The sequence below is a fragment of the Salvelinus sp. IW2-2015 genome, linkage group LG6.2, assembly GCF_002910315.2.
Source record: "Salvelinus sp. IW2-2015 linkage group LG6.2, ASM291031v2, whole genome shotgun sequence".
Taxonomy (NCBI): domain Eukaryota; kingdom Metazoa; phylum Chordata; class Actinopteri; order Salmoniformes; family Salmonidae; genus Salvelinus; species Salvelinus sp. IW2-2015.
The window spans coordinates 868,421-885,920 of NC_036846.1; the positions used below are offsets into that span (position 1 = coordinate 868,421).

The window sequence follows — 17,500 nt, forward strand, 5'->3', positions numbered from 1 at the left end:
AGTGCTTGAATAAAAACAGGATTGTGACAGTCTGATAAACAGTGACAGTCTGAATTAAACACAGATGTTGCAGTGTGAATTAAAAACGTATGGCGTAAAACGAACAGTGCTGAATAAAAACAGTGCTGACAGTGCTGTGCTGAAATAAAAACAGTGTGACAGTGCTGAATTAAAAAACAGTGTTTGACAGTGCCTGAAGTAGAAACAGTGTGACATTGCTGAATAAAAACAGTTGGACAGTGCTGAATAAAAAACAGTGCTGACAGTGCTGAATAAACAGCGTGAACAGAATGAAATAAAACAGTGTTGCATGATGAATAAAAAAACAGTGTTGACAGTGCTGATTAAAACAGTGCTGACAGTGCTGAATAAAAGCAGTGCTGAAAAATAAAAAGTGTTGACAGTGCTGAATAAAAACAGTTGACAGTGCGAATAAAACAGTGCTGACAGTAGCATGAATTAAAAACAGTGCGACATTGCTGAATAAAAAGACAGTGCTGAATAAAAACAGTGCTGACATGAAACTGAATAAAACATGCAGACAGTGCTGAATAAAAACTATGGCAGTGCTGAATAAAAACAGTGTGACAGTGATGAATAAAACATGATGACAGTGCTGAATAAAAAACAGTGTTGACAGTGCTGAATTAAAACAGTGTTGACAGTGCTGAATTAACAGTGTTGACAGTGCTGATAAAAAACAGTATTGGCAGTGCTGAATAAAAACAGTGCTGACAGTGCTGAAAAAAGCAGTGTTGACAGTGATGAATAAAACAGTGTTGACAGTGACTGATAAAAAACAATGTTGACAGTGCTGAATTAAACAGTGCTGACAGTGCTGAAAAAAACAGTGCTGAACAGTGTGAAGTTAAAACAGTTGACAGTGCTGAATAAAAACAGTGCTGACAGTGCTGAATAAAACAGTATGACAGTGCTGAATAAAAACAGTGTGACAGTGAATAAACATGACAAGTGCTGTAAAACAGTGTGCAGTGCTGAATAAAAACAGAGTATTGGCAGTGCTGAATAAACAGTGCTGACAGTGCTGAAAATAAAAACATGTGTAGACAGCTGCTGAATAAAAACAGTGTTGACAGTGGACTGAAAACTTAAAGAACAGTGTTGACAATGCTGAATAAAAACATGTCTGTGAAAAAACAGTTGCAGGAATAAAAACGAAGTAATATGCAGTGCTGCAATAAAGAACAGTGCTGCCAGTGACTGAATAAAAACAGTGTTGACAGTGCTCGAATAAAACAGTGTTGACAGTGTTGAATAAAAGCAAGTGTTGGACAGTGAACTGATAAAAAACAGTGCTGACAGTGCTGAATAACAATTCGCTGACAGTGCTGAAATAAAACAGTTCTGACGTGACTGAATAAAAACAGTAGCTGACAGTGCTGAATAAAAACAGTATGGCAGTGCTGAATAAAAAAACAGTGCTACCAGTGCTGAAATAAAAACAGTGCTGACAGTGAAAGTGCTGAATTTAAAAACAGTGTTGACAGTCGCTGAAGTTAAACACGTAGTTGACAGTGCTAACACTGTTAACACTGATTTGACAGTGCTGAATAAAACAGTGCTTGACAGTGCTGAATAAAAACAGTGTTGACAGTGTGAATAAAAACAATGCTGACAGTGCTGAATCAAGAAAACAGTGCTGACAGTGCTGAATAAAAACAAGGCTAAGACAGTGCTGAAAAAAACAGTGCGACAGTGCTAATAAACAGTGCTGACAGTGCTGAATAAGAAACAGTGACAGGCGAAGGTAGAGAACAGTGCTGACAGTGATGATATAAAAAACAGTGCTGAAGCGTGTGTAAACAGTTGGCTGAATAAAAAACAGTATTGCGACAGTGGAGCGTGAATAAAACATGTTGACGAGAGCTGAATAAAAAAACAGTGTTGAGCAGTGCTGAATTAACAGTGTTGACATTCTGAATAAAACAGTAATGGCTGAGTGCTGAATAAAAACAGTGCTGACAGTGCTGTAAGAAAAGACAGTGTTAGACAGTGACATGAATTAAAAACAGTGCATGACAAGTGATGAATAAAAACATGTTGAAAAAAAGTGGCATGAATTTAAAAACATGCTGACAGTGACTGAATAAAAAAACAGTGATGCTACAGCTGAATAATATTTAAACGACAGTATGACAGTGCTGAATTAAAACAAGTGCTGACAGTGCATGAATTAAAACATGTGACAGTGAGCTGAATAAAAAACGAGAAGGATTGCTGACAGTGCTGAATAAAACAGTGTGACAGTCATGCTGACAGTGCTAGAATAAAAACATGCTAATTAGGCAAGTGCTGAATAAAACATGTTGACAGTGTGAATAACAAGTGATTACAAGTTCTGAATAAAAACAGTGTTGACGTGCTGAATAAAAACAGTTTGAGCAGTGCTGAATAAAAACAGTGCTGACAGTGCTGAATTAAACAAGTTGAACAGTGCTGAATAAAACAGTGTTGACATGATTGATTAAACAAAGAAGTGGTTGGACAGAAAAGTTACTGAATAAAAACAGTGTTTGATAGTGCTGAAAATAAACAACAGTATGGCATAATGCTAATAAAACAACGAAATGCTGACAGTGCTGAATAAAAAACAGTGTGAGCAGTGCTGAATAATAAAAACAGTGTTGACAGTGACTGAAGTAAAAACAGTGTGACAGTGCTGAATAAAACAGGTTTGGACTGTCTGAATAAAACAGTGCTTGACTGATGCCTGAAATAAAACAGTCCTGACAGTGCTGAATTAAAAACAGTGCTGACAGTGCTGATAAAAACAGTGCTGACAGTGCTGAATAAAAACGTGCTTGGACGCAGTGCTGAATTAAAAACAGTTGTGACAGGGCTGAATAAAAACTGCTGACAGTCTGAATAAAAAACAGTGTTGACAGTGCTGAATTAAAAGCAGTTGTTGACAGTGCATGAAAAAAACATTTGACAGTGCTGAATTGACAGTTGCATGGCTGAATAAAAACAGTGTTACAGTGCTGAATAAAAACAGTGCTGACAGTGCTGAATAAAAAACAATCGTTGACAGTTGCTGATTAAACATCCTGATGGCTGAATAAAACAGTGTGACAGTGAAACTGATCAAAAAAACAGTGCTGACAGTGCTGAATAAAAAACTGTTGACAGTGCTGAATTAAAAACAGGCTAGTGCTGACAGTGACGTGAATTAAAAACAGTGTGACAGTGCTGAATAAAAAACATGGCGCTGACAGTTGTCTGATGGATAAAACAGTGTTGACAGTGCTGAATGTAAAAAACAGTGTTGACAGTGGCTGAATAAAAACAGGTGTGACAGTGCTGAATAAAACGGGTGGTTGACAGTGTTGAGAAATTAAAAACAGTGCTGACAGTGCTAAATAAAACATGTTGACAGTGCTGAATTAAAACAGTGACAGGCTGAACAAGGTGCTGATAAAAAACAGTGCTGACATGGCTGAATAAAAAACAGTGTTGACAGTGGCGCTGTAATTAAAACAGGTTGACAGTGTGTATGAGAATGAAAACCCCGTTTGTGACGGAGTGATGATATAAAAACAGTGTTGAATGAAGAGTCTCACTCATGAATAAACGCAGCTCTTCTGCGTATTCTTTGACAGTCCTCCCTTGGTCAATGGTTTTAAAATGATTAATCTTCTCGTAAGGCTAGTATGGCTGTGGGCTCGTTGAAGCTGTATGGAATGAGTATTTGAGCTATCCCGATGAGGCCAGCGCAAAGTAGGCACACGTTGATGTAGCCACCAGGCTCTCCTGGTCCGCCAAGTAGGCAGATTTGTGTTCCTTCAGACAGATGTTAAATGACATCAAAATGGGCAGCACAATTTGGCGCTGACCTGATTGGGCGCAGGACTTCTGAAATCAAGTGCACCACGCGACAAACGCCCAAAATATGATTAAATAAAGAAAAAAATGACAAAGACACAAGTGCTGTATCGAGAATGTTTGTGATCGACTAGGAATAGCGCTTGGGCGACTGGCGAAACCGGTTGTGACCACTGAGCTAGACTTGTATTCCCTCGGAGAGAGTGCTGTTGTGTCCAAACGATACTATCCACACCACATCATCAGCAGTATGCTACATCAGCAGTAACGACCGAAGGTTGTCCCCAGCCATCTGAGCCACTGAGAGAAAACGTGTTATGTAGCTGCGAATAGCAACACATCCCTCTTGCCTCCTGGAATTGCATGAGGCACTCTTCCGAGGCCTCATATAGAACAGGGAAAGTCCAGGCCTCAGGCGTTATATGCTGAACCCTTCAAGAGGTTGATTGTTTTGAGTGTCGCTGAACTGTCTTGATGTACAGGGCGCTATACCTGTTTGGCTGCAGACTGTTGTTTTACTAGTCGTTCTGGATGCAATGAAGTTCAAAAGAGAGCTGAGCCAGAGCGACGACCAACCCCCCACCCATGCAGTAACCTCCCCCGGAAGGGCCTCTCGATATTGCCTCACTCCCTCCTTCCCCCTGCCCGATTCTACCCCCACCCAACGTGATCCACTGGCCGTACACTCCTTCACACCATCAGACCCCCCTGGCGGATCCCTGGCTCACGTCTGAGAGCAGAGGAAACTCCCCCCGATCACTCCACAACATTCATCTAGGCCACAGAAATAGGCAACCACACAAGCTGAACCTGGAAAGGGTTGAGAGAAAAAGGAGAGAGAAGAGAGAGAATGAGGGGAAATGAGAGATGCGAGGGGGAGGAATGATGAGAAGAGAGAGACAGAGAAACATAAGAGGAGTCCTCAAGAGAACGGTCCAGGACGATGCACAAATATGCGGAGAGAGCGGACATATTAAGCGACCATTCAGACAGCAGAAGAGTCAGGGTTGAAGAAGGCAAGGCCTTTCATGTAAGAAAAATACAGGCAGGATCAATGAGGAACACCGCGGGCGTAGCTAGCTGACGCTCATCGTGAGGTTCCTCTGACCAGGAGGTTTGGCAGGATTTACAAAAGTGTCCTAAGAACAGTTATTTGAGCACGTGCGAAAAGCAGGCACCTAAAGTGCAGAAGGAGCGGAGATGGAAAGGGAAGGGGAAAGGAGAGGGAACGAGGTAACGTCAGCGAGGTGGCAAAGAGGTGAGGAAGCGGAGAGCTCGATGTGAGGTAGCGGAGAGGGTGACCCGGTGATGTTGACAACCGGGAGACGCGGGAGGTTGCAAGGAAGTGGGGCGCTGCGGACGTGAGGTTTAGTGAAGGGGATCTACAGTGAGGGTGAGACGTGAACGGAGAGTGAGTGGAGGTGAAGGGCGAGAGATGACTGACAGGAGAGTGAGGTGAAGGGACAGTGACGGTCGCAAGGAGACGGTGAGTGTTGAGAGGAGAGGTGAGGTGAAGGAGAGGCTAGTGAGGAGGGGAAGGAGATAGGGAGGTAGGTGAAGGGAGAAGGTAGAGGAGGGATTGAACAGGAAGGTGAAGGAGGCAGTGTAAGGAGGAGGAAGGTGAAGGGAAAGAGGTTGACAGGACGCGTGAGCCCGTGAAAGGGGCCGTGGGGAGCTAGGGAGGAGGTGAGTAGTATGAAAGGGAGAGAGAGAGAGTTAAGACGAGAGGAGGCTGAAAGGTTGACGGTGAAGGCCGGAGGAGGTGAGCTAGAAAGGAGAGCGCGGAGTAAGACACGAGTGTGTGACGGGGACACGCTGACTGAACTGAACGCGGGCGAGCGGTGAAGACATGAAGGAGATAGAGTATGGTGGGACATGAGTGAACAAGGGAAAGGGTGAGAGAGGTGCACAGGAGATGCGGTAGAAGAGAAAGTGGAAAGGAGAGGGTGACAGAGGGGAGGTTGAAGTGAACAGATGAGTGGAGTCGGAAGGATAAAGAGGAAAGCAGTGGAAGCGAGGACCGGTGAGGGTGAGGGCGACGAGAGAAGTGAAAGCAAGCGGAGAGGAGAGGGACAGGGAGGAGTGAAGAGGTGCGGCTGGAAGAGGGAGAAGCTGAAGTGAGGTATGAAGGGAAGAGTCAGAGGGCAGGCGGGAAAACGAGTGGACGGGGAGAGGTGAGGTGAATGAGAGAGGGATGAAAGTGAAAGGCAAGGTAAGAATGAAGCAAGGAAAGTAGAGAGGAAGGGGAGATGTGACATGAGAGGGAAGGGCAGGGTGATGCGTAGGGCGAAGCAGTATTTTGGAGGTGGCCCGTGAAGGAGAGGAGGCGCCCTCGAGGCATTAGACCCGTTGGAAAGAAGGCGAAGATTAGCGTGACGAATGAAAGGCGGATGACATGAGAACAGTCGAGGTGAGGAAGAGAGTCCCATGTGAGGTTGAAGGGGAGAGTGGTAACGGGAGTGTTAGGTAACCTCTTCACCTCCTCACCTCACCTCTCCCCTCTCCGCCCCCTTTCCCTTTCATCTCCGCTCCTCTCCCCTTCAGCCTGCTTTCCACCTGCCAAAACATGTTCTAGACTTTGTAAACCTCCAAACTCCTTCAGAAACTCACAAGAGATGACAAGCACGTTCTCTTTTCTGTGTATTTTTCTTACATGAAGCAGGCTGCCTTTCTCAACCCGACTCTTCTCTGTCTGAATGGTCCCTAAATGTCCTCCCTCCATATTGTCGCATCCGTTCTTAGAGACCTCTCTCTATGTTTCTCTGTCTCTCTCTCCATCTTCCTCCCCCCTCGCTCTCTCTTTCCCTCTCTCTCTTTCTCTCTCTCTTTCTCACTCTCTTTCTCTCAGCTGTGTGGTGCTATTTCTGTGGCCAGATGAATGTATGTGGAGGACGGGGGAGTTCCTCTCTCTCAGACGTGAGCCAGGGATCCGCCAGGGGATGTGTGGAAGGATGTGTACGGCTCAGTGCATCACGGGGTGGGGGAAATCGGGCAAGGGGGAGGAGGGAGGAGTACATCGAGACCCCCGGGGAGGTTACTCATGGGGGGGGGTTTCTCCCTCTCTGCTTCCAGCTCTTTGAACATTGACCAGAACGACTAAGTAAACAAACAAGTCTGCAGCCAAAACACGTATAGCCTCGTATACAGACAGTAGCGACAAAAAAATCAACCCTGAAGTGTTCAGCACTGAGGCTGGACTTTCCCTGTGTCTATAGAGGCTCGGAAGAGTGCACTCAATGCATTCTAGGAGCAGAGGGATGTGTTCTGAGCTAAATACGTTTCTCCCAGTGGCTCAGATGGCTGAGGACACCGGTCGTACTGCTGATGTAGCATACTGCTGATGATGTGGTGGGATAGTTACACTGTTTGACAAACAGCACTTCTCAGAGGGGAATACACAGTCTAGCTCAGTGGTCACCAACCGGTCGATCGCCAAGGCATTCCTAGTCGATCACCAAACATTTCGATAAAGCCTTGTGATCCTTTCATTTTTTTTTTTWAATTCATATTGGGCTGTTGGCGGTAGGTGCACTTGATTCAGAAGTCCTGCGCACCAGGTAGGCAAATTGTGCCCATTTTGAGTCATATAAGTTGTCTGAAGGAACAAACTCTGCCTACTTGGCGGACCAGGAGAGCTGTGGCTACATCAAGTGTGCCTACTGCGCTGGCCAATCGGATAGCTCAAATCACCATTCCTACAGCTTCAACGAGCCCACAGCATACTAGCCTACGAAAGATTGAATCATTTTTAAAACCATGACCAAGGAGAGACTGTCAAAGAATACAGCAAAGAGCTGCTGTTTATTATGAGTGAGACTTTATTCAACACTGTTTTTATTCATCACTGTCAACACTGTTTTAATTCATCACTGTCAACACTGTTTTAATTCAGCACTGTCAACACTGTTTTTATTCAGCACTGTCAGCACTGTTTTTATTCAGCACTGCAGCAACTGTTTTATTCATCACTGTCACACCGTTTTATCAGCACTGTCAGCACTGTTTTTATTCAGCACTGTCAACACTGTGTTTTAATTCAGCACTGTAACACTGTTTTTTATTCCAGCACTGGTCAGGCACTGTTTTTATTCCACACTGTCAACGACTGTTTTTTATTCAGTACTGTCAACACTGTTTTAATTCAGCACTGTCAACACTGTTTTTATTCAGCACTGTCAAGCACTGTTTTAATTCAGCACTGTCAGCACTGTTTTTATTCAGCACTGTCAGCACTGTTTTATTCAGCACTGTCAACATTGTTTATCAGCACTGTCAGCACTGTTTTATTCAGCACTGTCACACATGTTATTTCAGCACTGTCACACTGTTTTTAATTCCAGCACTGTCAAACTGTTTTAATTTCAGCACTGTCAAATGTTTTTATTCAGCACTGTCAGCACTGTTTTTAATTCCAGCACTGTCAACACTGTTTTTAATTCAGCATCTGTCAACACTGTTTTTTATTCAGCACTGTCAGCACTGTTTTTATTCAGCACTTGCAGCACTGTTTAATTCAGCACTGTCAACATTGTTTATCAGCACTGTCAAGCACTGTTTTTATTCAGCACTGTCAACACTGTTTTATTCAGCACTGTCAGCACTGTTTTTATTTCAAGCGACTGTCACCACTGTTTTTTTAATTCAGCACTGTCAACACTGTTTTTATTCAGCACTGTCAGCACTGTTTTTATTCAGCACTGCAATACTGTTTTTATTCAGCACTATCAAAACTGTTTTTATTCAGTACTGTCAACACTGTTTTAATTCACACTGTCAACACTGTTTTATTCAGCACTGTCAGCACTTGTTTTATTTCAGCACTGTCAGCACTGTTTTTATTCAGCACTGCCAATACTGTTTTTATTCAGCACTGTCAACACTGTTTTTATTCAGAACTGTCAACACTGTTTTAATTCATCACTGTCAACACTGTTTTTAATTCAGCACTTGCCATACTGTTTTTTATTCAGCACTGCAGATGTTTTATTCAGCACCTGTCAGCACTGTTTTTATTCAGCACTGTCAGCACTGTTTAATTCAAGCACTGTCAGCACTGTTTTTATTCAGCACTGTCAATACTGTTTTAATTCATCACTGTCAACACTGTTTTTATTCAGCAACTGTCAGCACTGTTTTTAATTCAGCACTTGCAACATTGTTTTTATTCATCACTGTCAACACTGTTTTATTCATTACTGTCAACACTGTTTTATTCAGCACTGTCAGCACTGTTTTTATTCAGCACTGCCAACTGTTTTTTATCAGCACTGTCACACTGTTAATTCAGCACTGTCAACACTGTTTTAATTCCAGCACTGTCAACACTGTTTTTATTCAGCACTGTCAGCACTGTTTTTATTCAGCACTGTCAGCCTGTTTTTATTCAGCACTGTCAGACTGTTTTTATCACCTGTCAGCACTGTTTTATTCAGCACTGTCAGCACTGTTTTTATTCAGCAACTGTCAGCAACTGTTTTTATTCAGCACTGTCAGCACTGTTTTATTCAAGCACTGTCAGCACTGTTTTTATTCAGCACTGTCAGCATTGTTTTTATTCATCACTGTCAACACTGTTTTTATTCAGCACTGCCAATACTGTTTTATTCAGCACTGTCAATCACTGTTAATTCAGCACTGTCAACACTGTTTAATTCAGCACTGTCAACGTTTTTTATTCAGCACTGTCAGCACTGTTTTATTCAGCACTGTCAGCACTGTTTTTATTCACACTGCATCTTTTTTATTCACAGCACTGTCAGCACTGTTTTTATTCAGCACTGTCAGCACTGTTTTATTCAGCACTGTCAGCACTGTTTTTATTCAGCACTGTCAGCACTGTTTTTATTCAGCACTGTCAACACTGTTTTATTCAACACTGTCAACACTGTTTTAATTCAGCACTGTCACCCTGTTTTTATTCAGCACTGTCAGCACTGTTTTATTCAGCACTGCCAATACTGTTTTATTCAGCACTGTCAACACTGTTTTATTCAGCACTGTCCACACTGTTTTAATTCAGCACTGTCACACTGTTTTTATTCAGCACTGTCAGCACTGTTTTTATCAGCACTGTCAGCACTGTTTTATTCAGCACTGCCAATACTGTTTTTATTCAGCACTGTCAACACTGTTTTTATTTCAGCACTGTCAACAGTTTTAATTCATAGTCACCTGTTTTTATTCAGCACTGCCAATACTGTTTTTATTCAGCACTGTCAGCACTGTTTTTATTCACACTGTCAGCACTGTTTTAATTCAGCACTGTCAGCACTGTTTTTATTCGCACTGTCAGCACTGTTTTAATTCAGCACTGTCAACATTGTTTTTATTCAGCACTGTCAACACTGTTTTATTCATCACTGTCAACACTGCTTTTATTCGCACTGTCAGCACTGTTTTTATTCAGCACTGCCAATACTGTTTTTATTCAGCACCTGTCAACACTGTTAATTCACACTGTCAACACTGTTTTAATTCAGCACTGTCAACACTGTTTTAATTCAGCACTGTCAACACTGTTTTAATTCATCACTGTCAAACTGTTTTATTCAGCACTGCCAATACTGTTTTTATTCAGCACTGTCAGCACTGTTTTATTCATCATGTCGCACTGTTTTTTCAGCACTGTCAGCACTGTTTTAATTCAGCACTGTCAGCACTGTTTTTATTCAGCACTGTCAATACTGTTTTAATTCAGCACTGTCAACACTGTTTTTATTCAGCACTGTCAGCACTGTTTTAATTCAGCACTGTCAACACTGTTTTATTCATCACTGTCAACACTGTTTTATTACTTACTGTCAACACTGCTTTTATTCAGCACTGTCAGCACTGTTTTTATTCAGCACCTGCCAATACTGTTTTTATTCAGCACTGTCAACATTGTTAATTCAGCACTGTCAAACTGTTTAATTCAGCACTGTCAACACTGTTTTTATTCAGCACTGTCACACTGTTTTATTCAGCACTGTCAGCACTGTTTTTTCAGCACTGCCATACTGTTTAACTTCAGCACTGTCAGCACTGTTTTTATTCAGCACTGTCACACTGTTTTAATTAATCACTGTCAGCACTGTTTTTATCAGCACTGTCAGCACTGTTTTTATTCAGCATCTGTCAGACTGTTTTTTATTCAGCACTGTCAGCACTGCTTTTATCAGCACTGTCAGCACTGTTTTTATCAGCACTGTCAGCACTGTTTTATTCAGCACTGTCAGCATTGTTTTATTCAGCACTGTCCAACACTGTTTTTATTCAGCACTGTCAGCACTGTTTTTATTCAGCACTGCCAATACTGTTTATTCAGCACTGTCAACACTGTTAATTCAGCACTGTCAACATGTTTTAATTCAGCACTGTCAACATGTTTTTATTCAGCACTGTCAGCACTGTTTTATTCAGCACTGTCAGCACTGTTTTTTTATTCAGCACCGGCCAATACTGTTTTATTCAGCACTGTCAGCACTGTTTTTATTCAGCACTGTCAGCACTGTTTTTATTCACATGTCAGCACTGTTTTATTCATCACTGTCAGCACTGTTTTTATTCAGCACTGTCAGCACTGTTTTTATTCAGCACTGTCAGCACTGTTTTTATTCAGCACTGTCAACACTGCTTTTCTTCAACACTGTCAACACTGTTTTAATTCAGCACTGTCAACACTGTTTTTATTCAGCACTGTCAGCACTGTTTTTATTCAGCACTGCCAATACGTTTTTATTCAGCACTGCCATACTGTTTTTATTCAGCACTGTCAACACTTTTTTATTCAGCACTGTCAACACTGTTTTAATTCAGTCTGTCAACACTGTTTTTATTCACATGTCACACTGTTTTTATTCAGCACTGTCAGCACTGTTTTTTATTCAGCACTGCCAATACTGTTTTTATTCAGACTGTCAGCACTGTTTTATTCAGGCACTGTCAGCACTGTTTTAATTCAGACTGTCGCACTGTTTTTATTCAGCACTGTCAATACTGTTTTAATTCATCACTGTCAACACTGTTTTATTCAGCACTGTCAGCACTGTTTTTAATTCAGCACTGTCAACATTGTTTTTTATCAGCATGTCAACACTGTTTTATTCATCACTGTCACACTGCTTTTATTCAAGCACTGTCAGCACTGTTTTTATTCAGCACTGCCAATACTGTTTTTATTCAGCACTGTCAACACTGTTTAATTCAGCACTGTCAACACTGTTTTAATTCATCACTGTCAACACTGTTTTTATTCAGCACTGTCAGCACTGTTTTTATTCAGCACTGTCAGCCACTGTTTTTATTCAGCACTGCAATACTTGTTTTTATTCACAGCACTGTCAGCACTGTTTTTATTCAGCACTGTCAGCACTGTTTTTATTCAGCACTGTCCAGCAGTGTTTCTATTCAGCACTGTCAGCACTGTTTTATTCAGCACTGTCAGCACTGTTTTTATTCAGCACTGTCAGCACTGCTTTTATTCAGCACTGTCAGCACTGTTTTTTATTCAGCATGTCAGCACTGTTTTTATTCAGAGCCATCTTTTACAGCACTTGACTTTTTATTCAAGCCACGATTCAGCACTGTCAGCACTGTTTTTATTCAGCACTGTCAGCACTGTTTTTATTCAGCACTGTCAGCACTGTTTTAATTCAGCACTGTCAACACTGTTTTTATTCAGCACTGTCAACACTGTTTTTATTCAGCACTGTCAGCACTGTTTTAATTTAGCACTGTTTTTATTTTAACTTTTACTTCTCCCTACTTCCACTCGCGCTTCAGTTGCAATGAATGAGTAGCCAAGTGTACCAATACGCCCTGAGTTTGTATTATTCACAGCTCGTTGTGTTTATTTTAATATCGAGGAATATTTAACTTTCTCTGGTCATAGGAACAACATGAATTTGTGCATGCAATAATGTGACGGTGTCCCCTCTCTCTGGTCAGTCTCACCGGAGGAAAGGAGAGAGCAGGGACTGTGAGAGGCAGACCCTCTGCTGCTTTCTGCCTCCCCCCGCTGAGACTGTCCATCAGATGCAGGTACCATCAGTCCAGTCAAATAAAAAAGCTAATTATTAGCAAATGATTTACATTTATTCTCAGCTGTGCCTCGCAAGTGATACGACAACCAATCAATTTTGTTATCAAGTTTTGAAATATAATATGGTCTGAGAAGAACTGTACTGGCAGGCCAAGCATAGCCAATRTGCTGTGATAATGTATTAGGCCTACTGCACAAACCTCATTCCTACAGAACTGTTTTTATTAGGTGCATGTTACATAGGCGTACATTTTTTAAGTCATGTTTTTGTATTTGCTTTTTTTCTAAGCGGTAAATCTCGGCTTGCTTTTTGACTGCGAAAGTGATCTTGACTCAGAATGGTTGGTGAATTACAAGTACTGTATCACAACAGGGGTCTCTCTCTCCATGTCTCTCCGTCTGTCTCACCTCTCTGGTGAGTACAGCTAGGAAACAGCCGTTAGTTTCGTCTGAAGGATCCAGTCTGAAGAACGGACCCCCTGCTCTCTCCTCAGCTCGGCCCAGAGATGTGGGCAAGGAAGAGCTCGGCCTGGACAACACGCACGCACAGTCACACACATGCAGCGAGGGATACATGCGCGCACACACAGACAGACAGACAGACAGACAGACAGACAGACAGACAGACAGACAGACAGACAGACAGACAGACTTAATAAATGCACAGAGTTAATACATTTACAGACAGAGTTAATAAATAATTCACAGGCCACAAGTCAATACAATCCCTACCAATAGTCTTAGGTATAGCTGTTTAAGCCTGGGTTTCCGAAGAACTGTTGTAAAATAGTCTAACTTCAAGAACAATATTCACACAGGGAAAACTACCCACGAGATAACGAGGAAAGAGTTTCTTTGTTTTGGAGCTGATAATGATTTCATCTCTAATGGCAGTCCTTTAGGTTCTACCTGAGGTGCTAAAGTTAGAGAGACAGAGAGCTGTAGATAGGGAGGGAGGTGAGCCATAGAGAGAACGAGAGAACGAGAGAGCGAGCAAGAGAGAGAGAGAGAGAGAGAGAGAGAGAGAGAGAGAGAGAGAGAGAGAAAGAGAGAGACCTGAAGGCTTGTAGTTTGGGTCCCTCAGTAGGCCCAGCCTGCTCCAGAGCTCCCCTCACCACCTCTTCATTCTCCTCGGGGTACAAGGAGCAGGTAGAGTACACCACCACCTGCACCTTGGGGACTGGACACACACGCACGTGGCAAACACACACAAACGTGCAAACACACAGACACATGCAAACACACACACACACTCTCACGTAAAATAAATACACACTTACAGTATTAGCACACAGCCCCACAAGGTATATCAACACACACACGTAAAATAACATATTCAACATGCAAATGAAACACATGTTCACACACAAAGCACAACCACGAATGAACATCAATGAATATATCTCCAACGAAGCACAGCGGATGACGGCAAAAAGACAGCTAAGCCTACAATTGTTTTTCACATTCCACTGCACACAAATCCTCACTGAAGGGCTTTGAAGCAGAGCATGCATAAATTCTAGTTTTCTTTAAACAGTTCATTTATATGAAGCATTTCTCATTTCATTCCCCTGTTGCCTTGCACCAACCATTTCTTTGGCTGTCATTAATCTCCCCTCCCCCCCCAAGTTAATTTCCGCTAAGTTTAAACAATATACTCGTTAATGAGACCATAAATTGACCTATGGTAAAAACACAACAGATGTGCTGTTACAATATCCAAAAGAAAATAGTGTAAAACACAAAGAGAGATGCAGCACCGCCAGTCACCGTGCCAACGGGGGGTCGATAGCCATCTGCCATTCATACGGCCCGTTAGAGAGGATCTGCCGCTGCGTGCAAAACCATTTGAGCCCGATCAATGACCGTGTGATTAGAGAAATGGGCTGGCACACACACACACACACACACACACACACAACACCACACACCACACCACACACACACACACACACACACACACACACACACACACACACACACACACACACACACACCACACACACACACACACCACTCCCCCTAGATTAACTATGATCCAGCCCACACAGAGTTCATACAATAAGACATGAATAACTGGTGGGTTTGTTGTGTTTCATTCTTACACCTGTCTGTTTAAACCAGCCCTGTGTCTGTATAGAGGGAAAGTGCACAAATGGGAAGGTAATCTTGAGTCGTTGTTTTGTAGCTAACAGTAGTCATGCTGACCAGACCAGGAAACATTAGCATTTTCTAATTAAGACTTAGAGCCTCTCAGTGGGGAACTCAGCCCTAATTGCAGATGATATAGATTCATTTGTGAGAGAGAGGGGTGTGTGTACACACGACAGTAAACACTCTGTCTCTCCTCTCTGACGTTCTCACACTCACACTTCAGGCATGGACGATGGCTCTCTTCTGCTGGGCCAACCAATTGTTGGTTGGTGGTCAGCTTGGTCTGGGACTATGGAACCCTGGGACAGGTCTGGAGCAAGGTCTGGTCTTGAAACGGAGATGTTTTTACACGTCTGCTCATCTGCAATCTAACTTGGTTGTTTTTGGATTAAGCAGAAGCCAATATCAAGGTAAGCTGTACCTCCGTGCTCCTAAAGTAGGAACTCAACAGAGTTTGAGGGTATGAATTTGGGGTTATAGGGTGGTAAGATGGAGGGTATCTAGGTGGTAAGAGTGAGACGGCATGATATAGGGCGCAGAACATAGAGAAGGGGTTTAATAGGGGAAATATAGAGGTATATAATAGCTTAGTGTAGACATTCCTTGATGGATGCAATTTGCTAAGTTTATAAAGACCTTCACCTTCCTACTTCTCTTATATAAGTCAATTTTCTGATCTTACGTTTCAAGAAAGGGTTGGAATTATGTGCTCAAGAGCCAGTATAATAGGTGATAATATGGAGGGGATGCGTTGAACTATTGGTACTATTATGGAGTGGGGTATTTAGGTTATAGTAATTATTGGAGGGTTTGGATAAGTTTGATGCCTCAATTTACCTGGGTAATATGGAGTTTCGGTATATAGGTTGTAATATTGTGCGCTCGGAATAAGGTTCCAGATTATTATAACAATGGAGATGCGGATATAAAGGTCCAGAGGAAAAACATGGTAATCGGTCTTAATTAGGTCCAAGGTAACAGTGGAGTTATGTAAGTTAGTTTAACTATGGAGGTACGTATAAAGGATAACTATGGAGTATTAGGTGGCTTATTGAGAGAAGGTAACAGGTTATAATATATGGAGGTTATATGGGTGGTAATATGGGGAGATATAGAGTGTAAGAGGAGTATCATGGGTGGTAATTATGGAGCCGGAATAGAGCCTTGGTGGTTAATATGGCAGGTATATATGTCTGTGATATATGGAGGTATATATTGTAATATTTGTCACGATTAGAAGTTGTAGTGTATTTAATAGTATTTAATATGGAGCGCGTCCAATGTTTATTTATAGTGTGTAATGATGGAGGGATATATATATGGTCGTAATATTGGAGGCATTATAGGTAGTAGGTCGGTTCTGTAAATTATGTGAGCGTATCTATGAGGGTGTAATATGGAGGGTATTAGTATGTCGGAATATGGGGTTATAATTATGTGAATATGGAGTGTATTATATGTGGTAATATGGGCAGGGGCTGATAATTACAGGTCACACCTTAAATATAGGAGGATAGGTATGGTTTTGGTAATTAGTTGGAGGTCCATAATAGTAGCAATGTAAATCTCATGGAGGGCTATTATAGGTAGGTAAAATATGGAGTCATATGGAGGGGTGTAACTAAATGAAGGAGAGGCCATATATAGTTAAGATCGAGGGTATAAATATGGTTAATGTATGGAGAGTAATATAGTAGGTAATATGATATATCATCAAGGTAGGGGATAATACATTGAGAGCGTATAATAGGAAGTAATGATAATTATGGAGGGTATAGGGGTGGTAATATGGAGGGTATATAGGTGGTAATATGGAGGGTATATGGGTGTAATATAGAGAGTATATGGGTGTAATATGGAGGGTATATAGGTCGTAATATGGAGGGTATATAGGTGGTAATATGGAGGGTATATAGGTCGTAATATAGAGGGTATATGGGTGTAATATGGAGGGTATATGGGTGTAATATGGAGGGTATATGGGTGTAATATGGAGGGTATATGGGGTGTAGTGTGTTGGGGTATGTGAAGCAGTACCTCCGTTCTCCTGCAGTATGAACTCAACAGGGTTGCTGACTGCAGACACGGAGCACTGGGGGGTCAGCAGGATGACCCGGACCCGCTGGAGTCTCAGGTCACATGGGTCCAGAGACAGGAAACTCATAGGGATCAGCTTCACGTCTGACCAGACAAACTCAAACACTCAGACACACATATACAGTAAGTCTGTAGCATGAACCAACCCACACTGGGACTCAATAACATTTCTCCCAAGAAAACAACCATAATAGTAATACCAATATATACCTATTTAGCAGACGTGTCTCTTATCCAAAGCGACTTACTTAAAGCGTGCACACATTTTACGTATGGGTCGTCCCAGAAAATTGTCGTTGTAAGCGTCATGCTCTACCAACTGATCTACAGAGGACCACAACCATATCGTGCCAACAGTACACGCATCAATGGAAAGTAGCTAGC

At 42.1% G+C, this 17,500-nt stretch overlaps 1 protein-coding gene across 1 annotated transcript in view; it reads right to left on the reverse strand.

Annotated features, from left to right (window-relative positions):
- Window positions 1-17,500, reverse strand: part of LOC111965616 (putative methyltransferase NSUN7) — a 45,866-nt gene that overhangs the window by 6,506 nt on the left and 21,860 nt on the right. Inside the window, 4 exon segments of the mRNA XM_023989769.2 lie at window positions 13,274-13,394; window positions 13,922-14,392; window positions 14,636-14,697; window positions 16,752-17,200. Of these exon segments, the coding sequence (XP_023845537.2) occupies window positions 13,274-13,394; window positions 13,922-14,392; window positions 14,636-14,697; window positions 16,752-17,200 (1,103 nt within the window).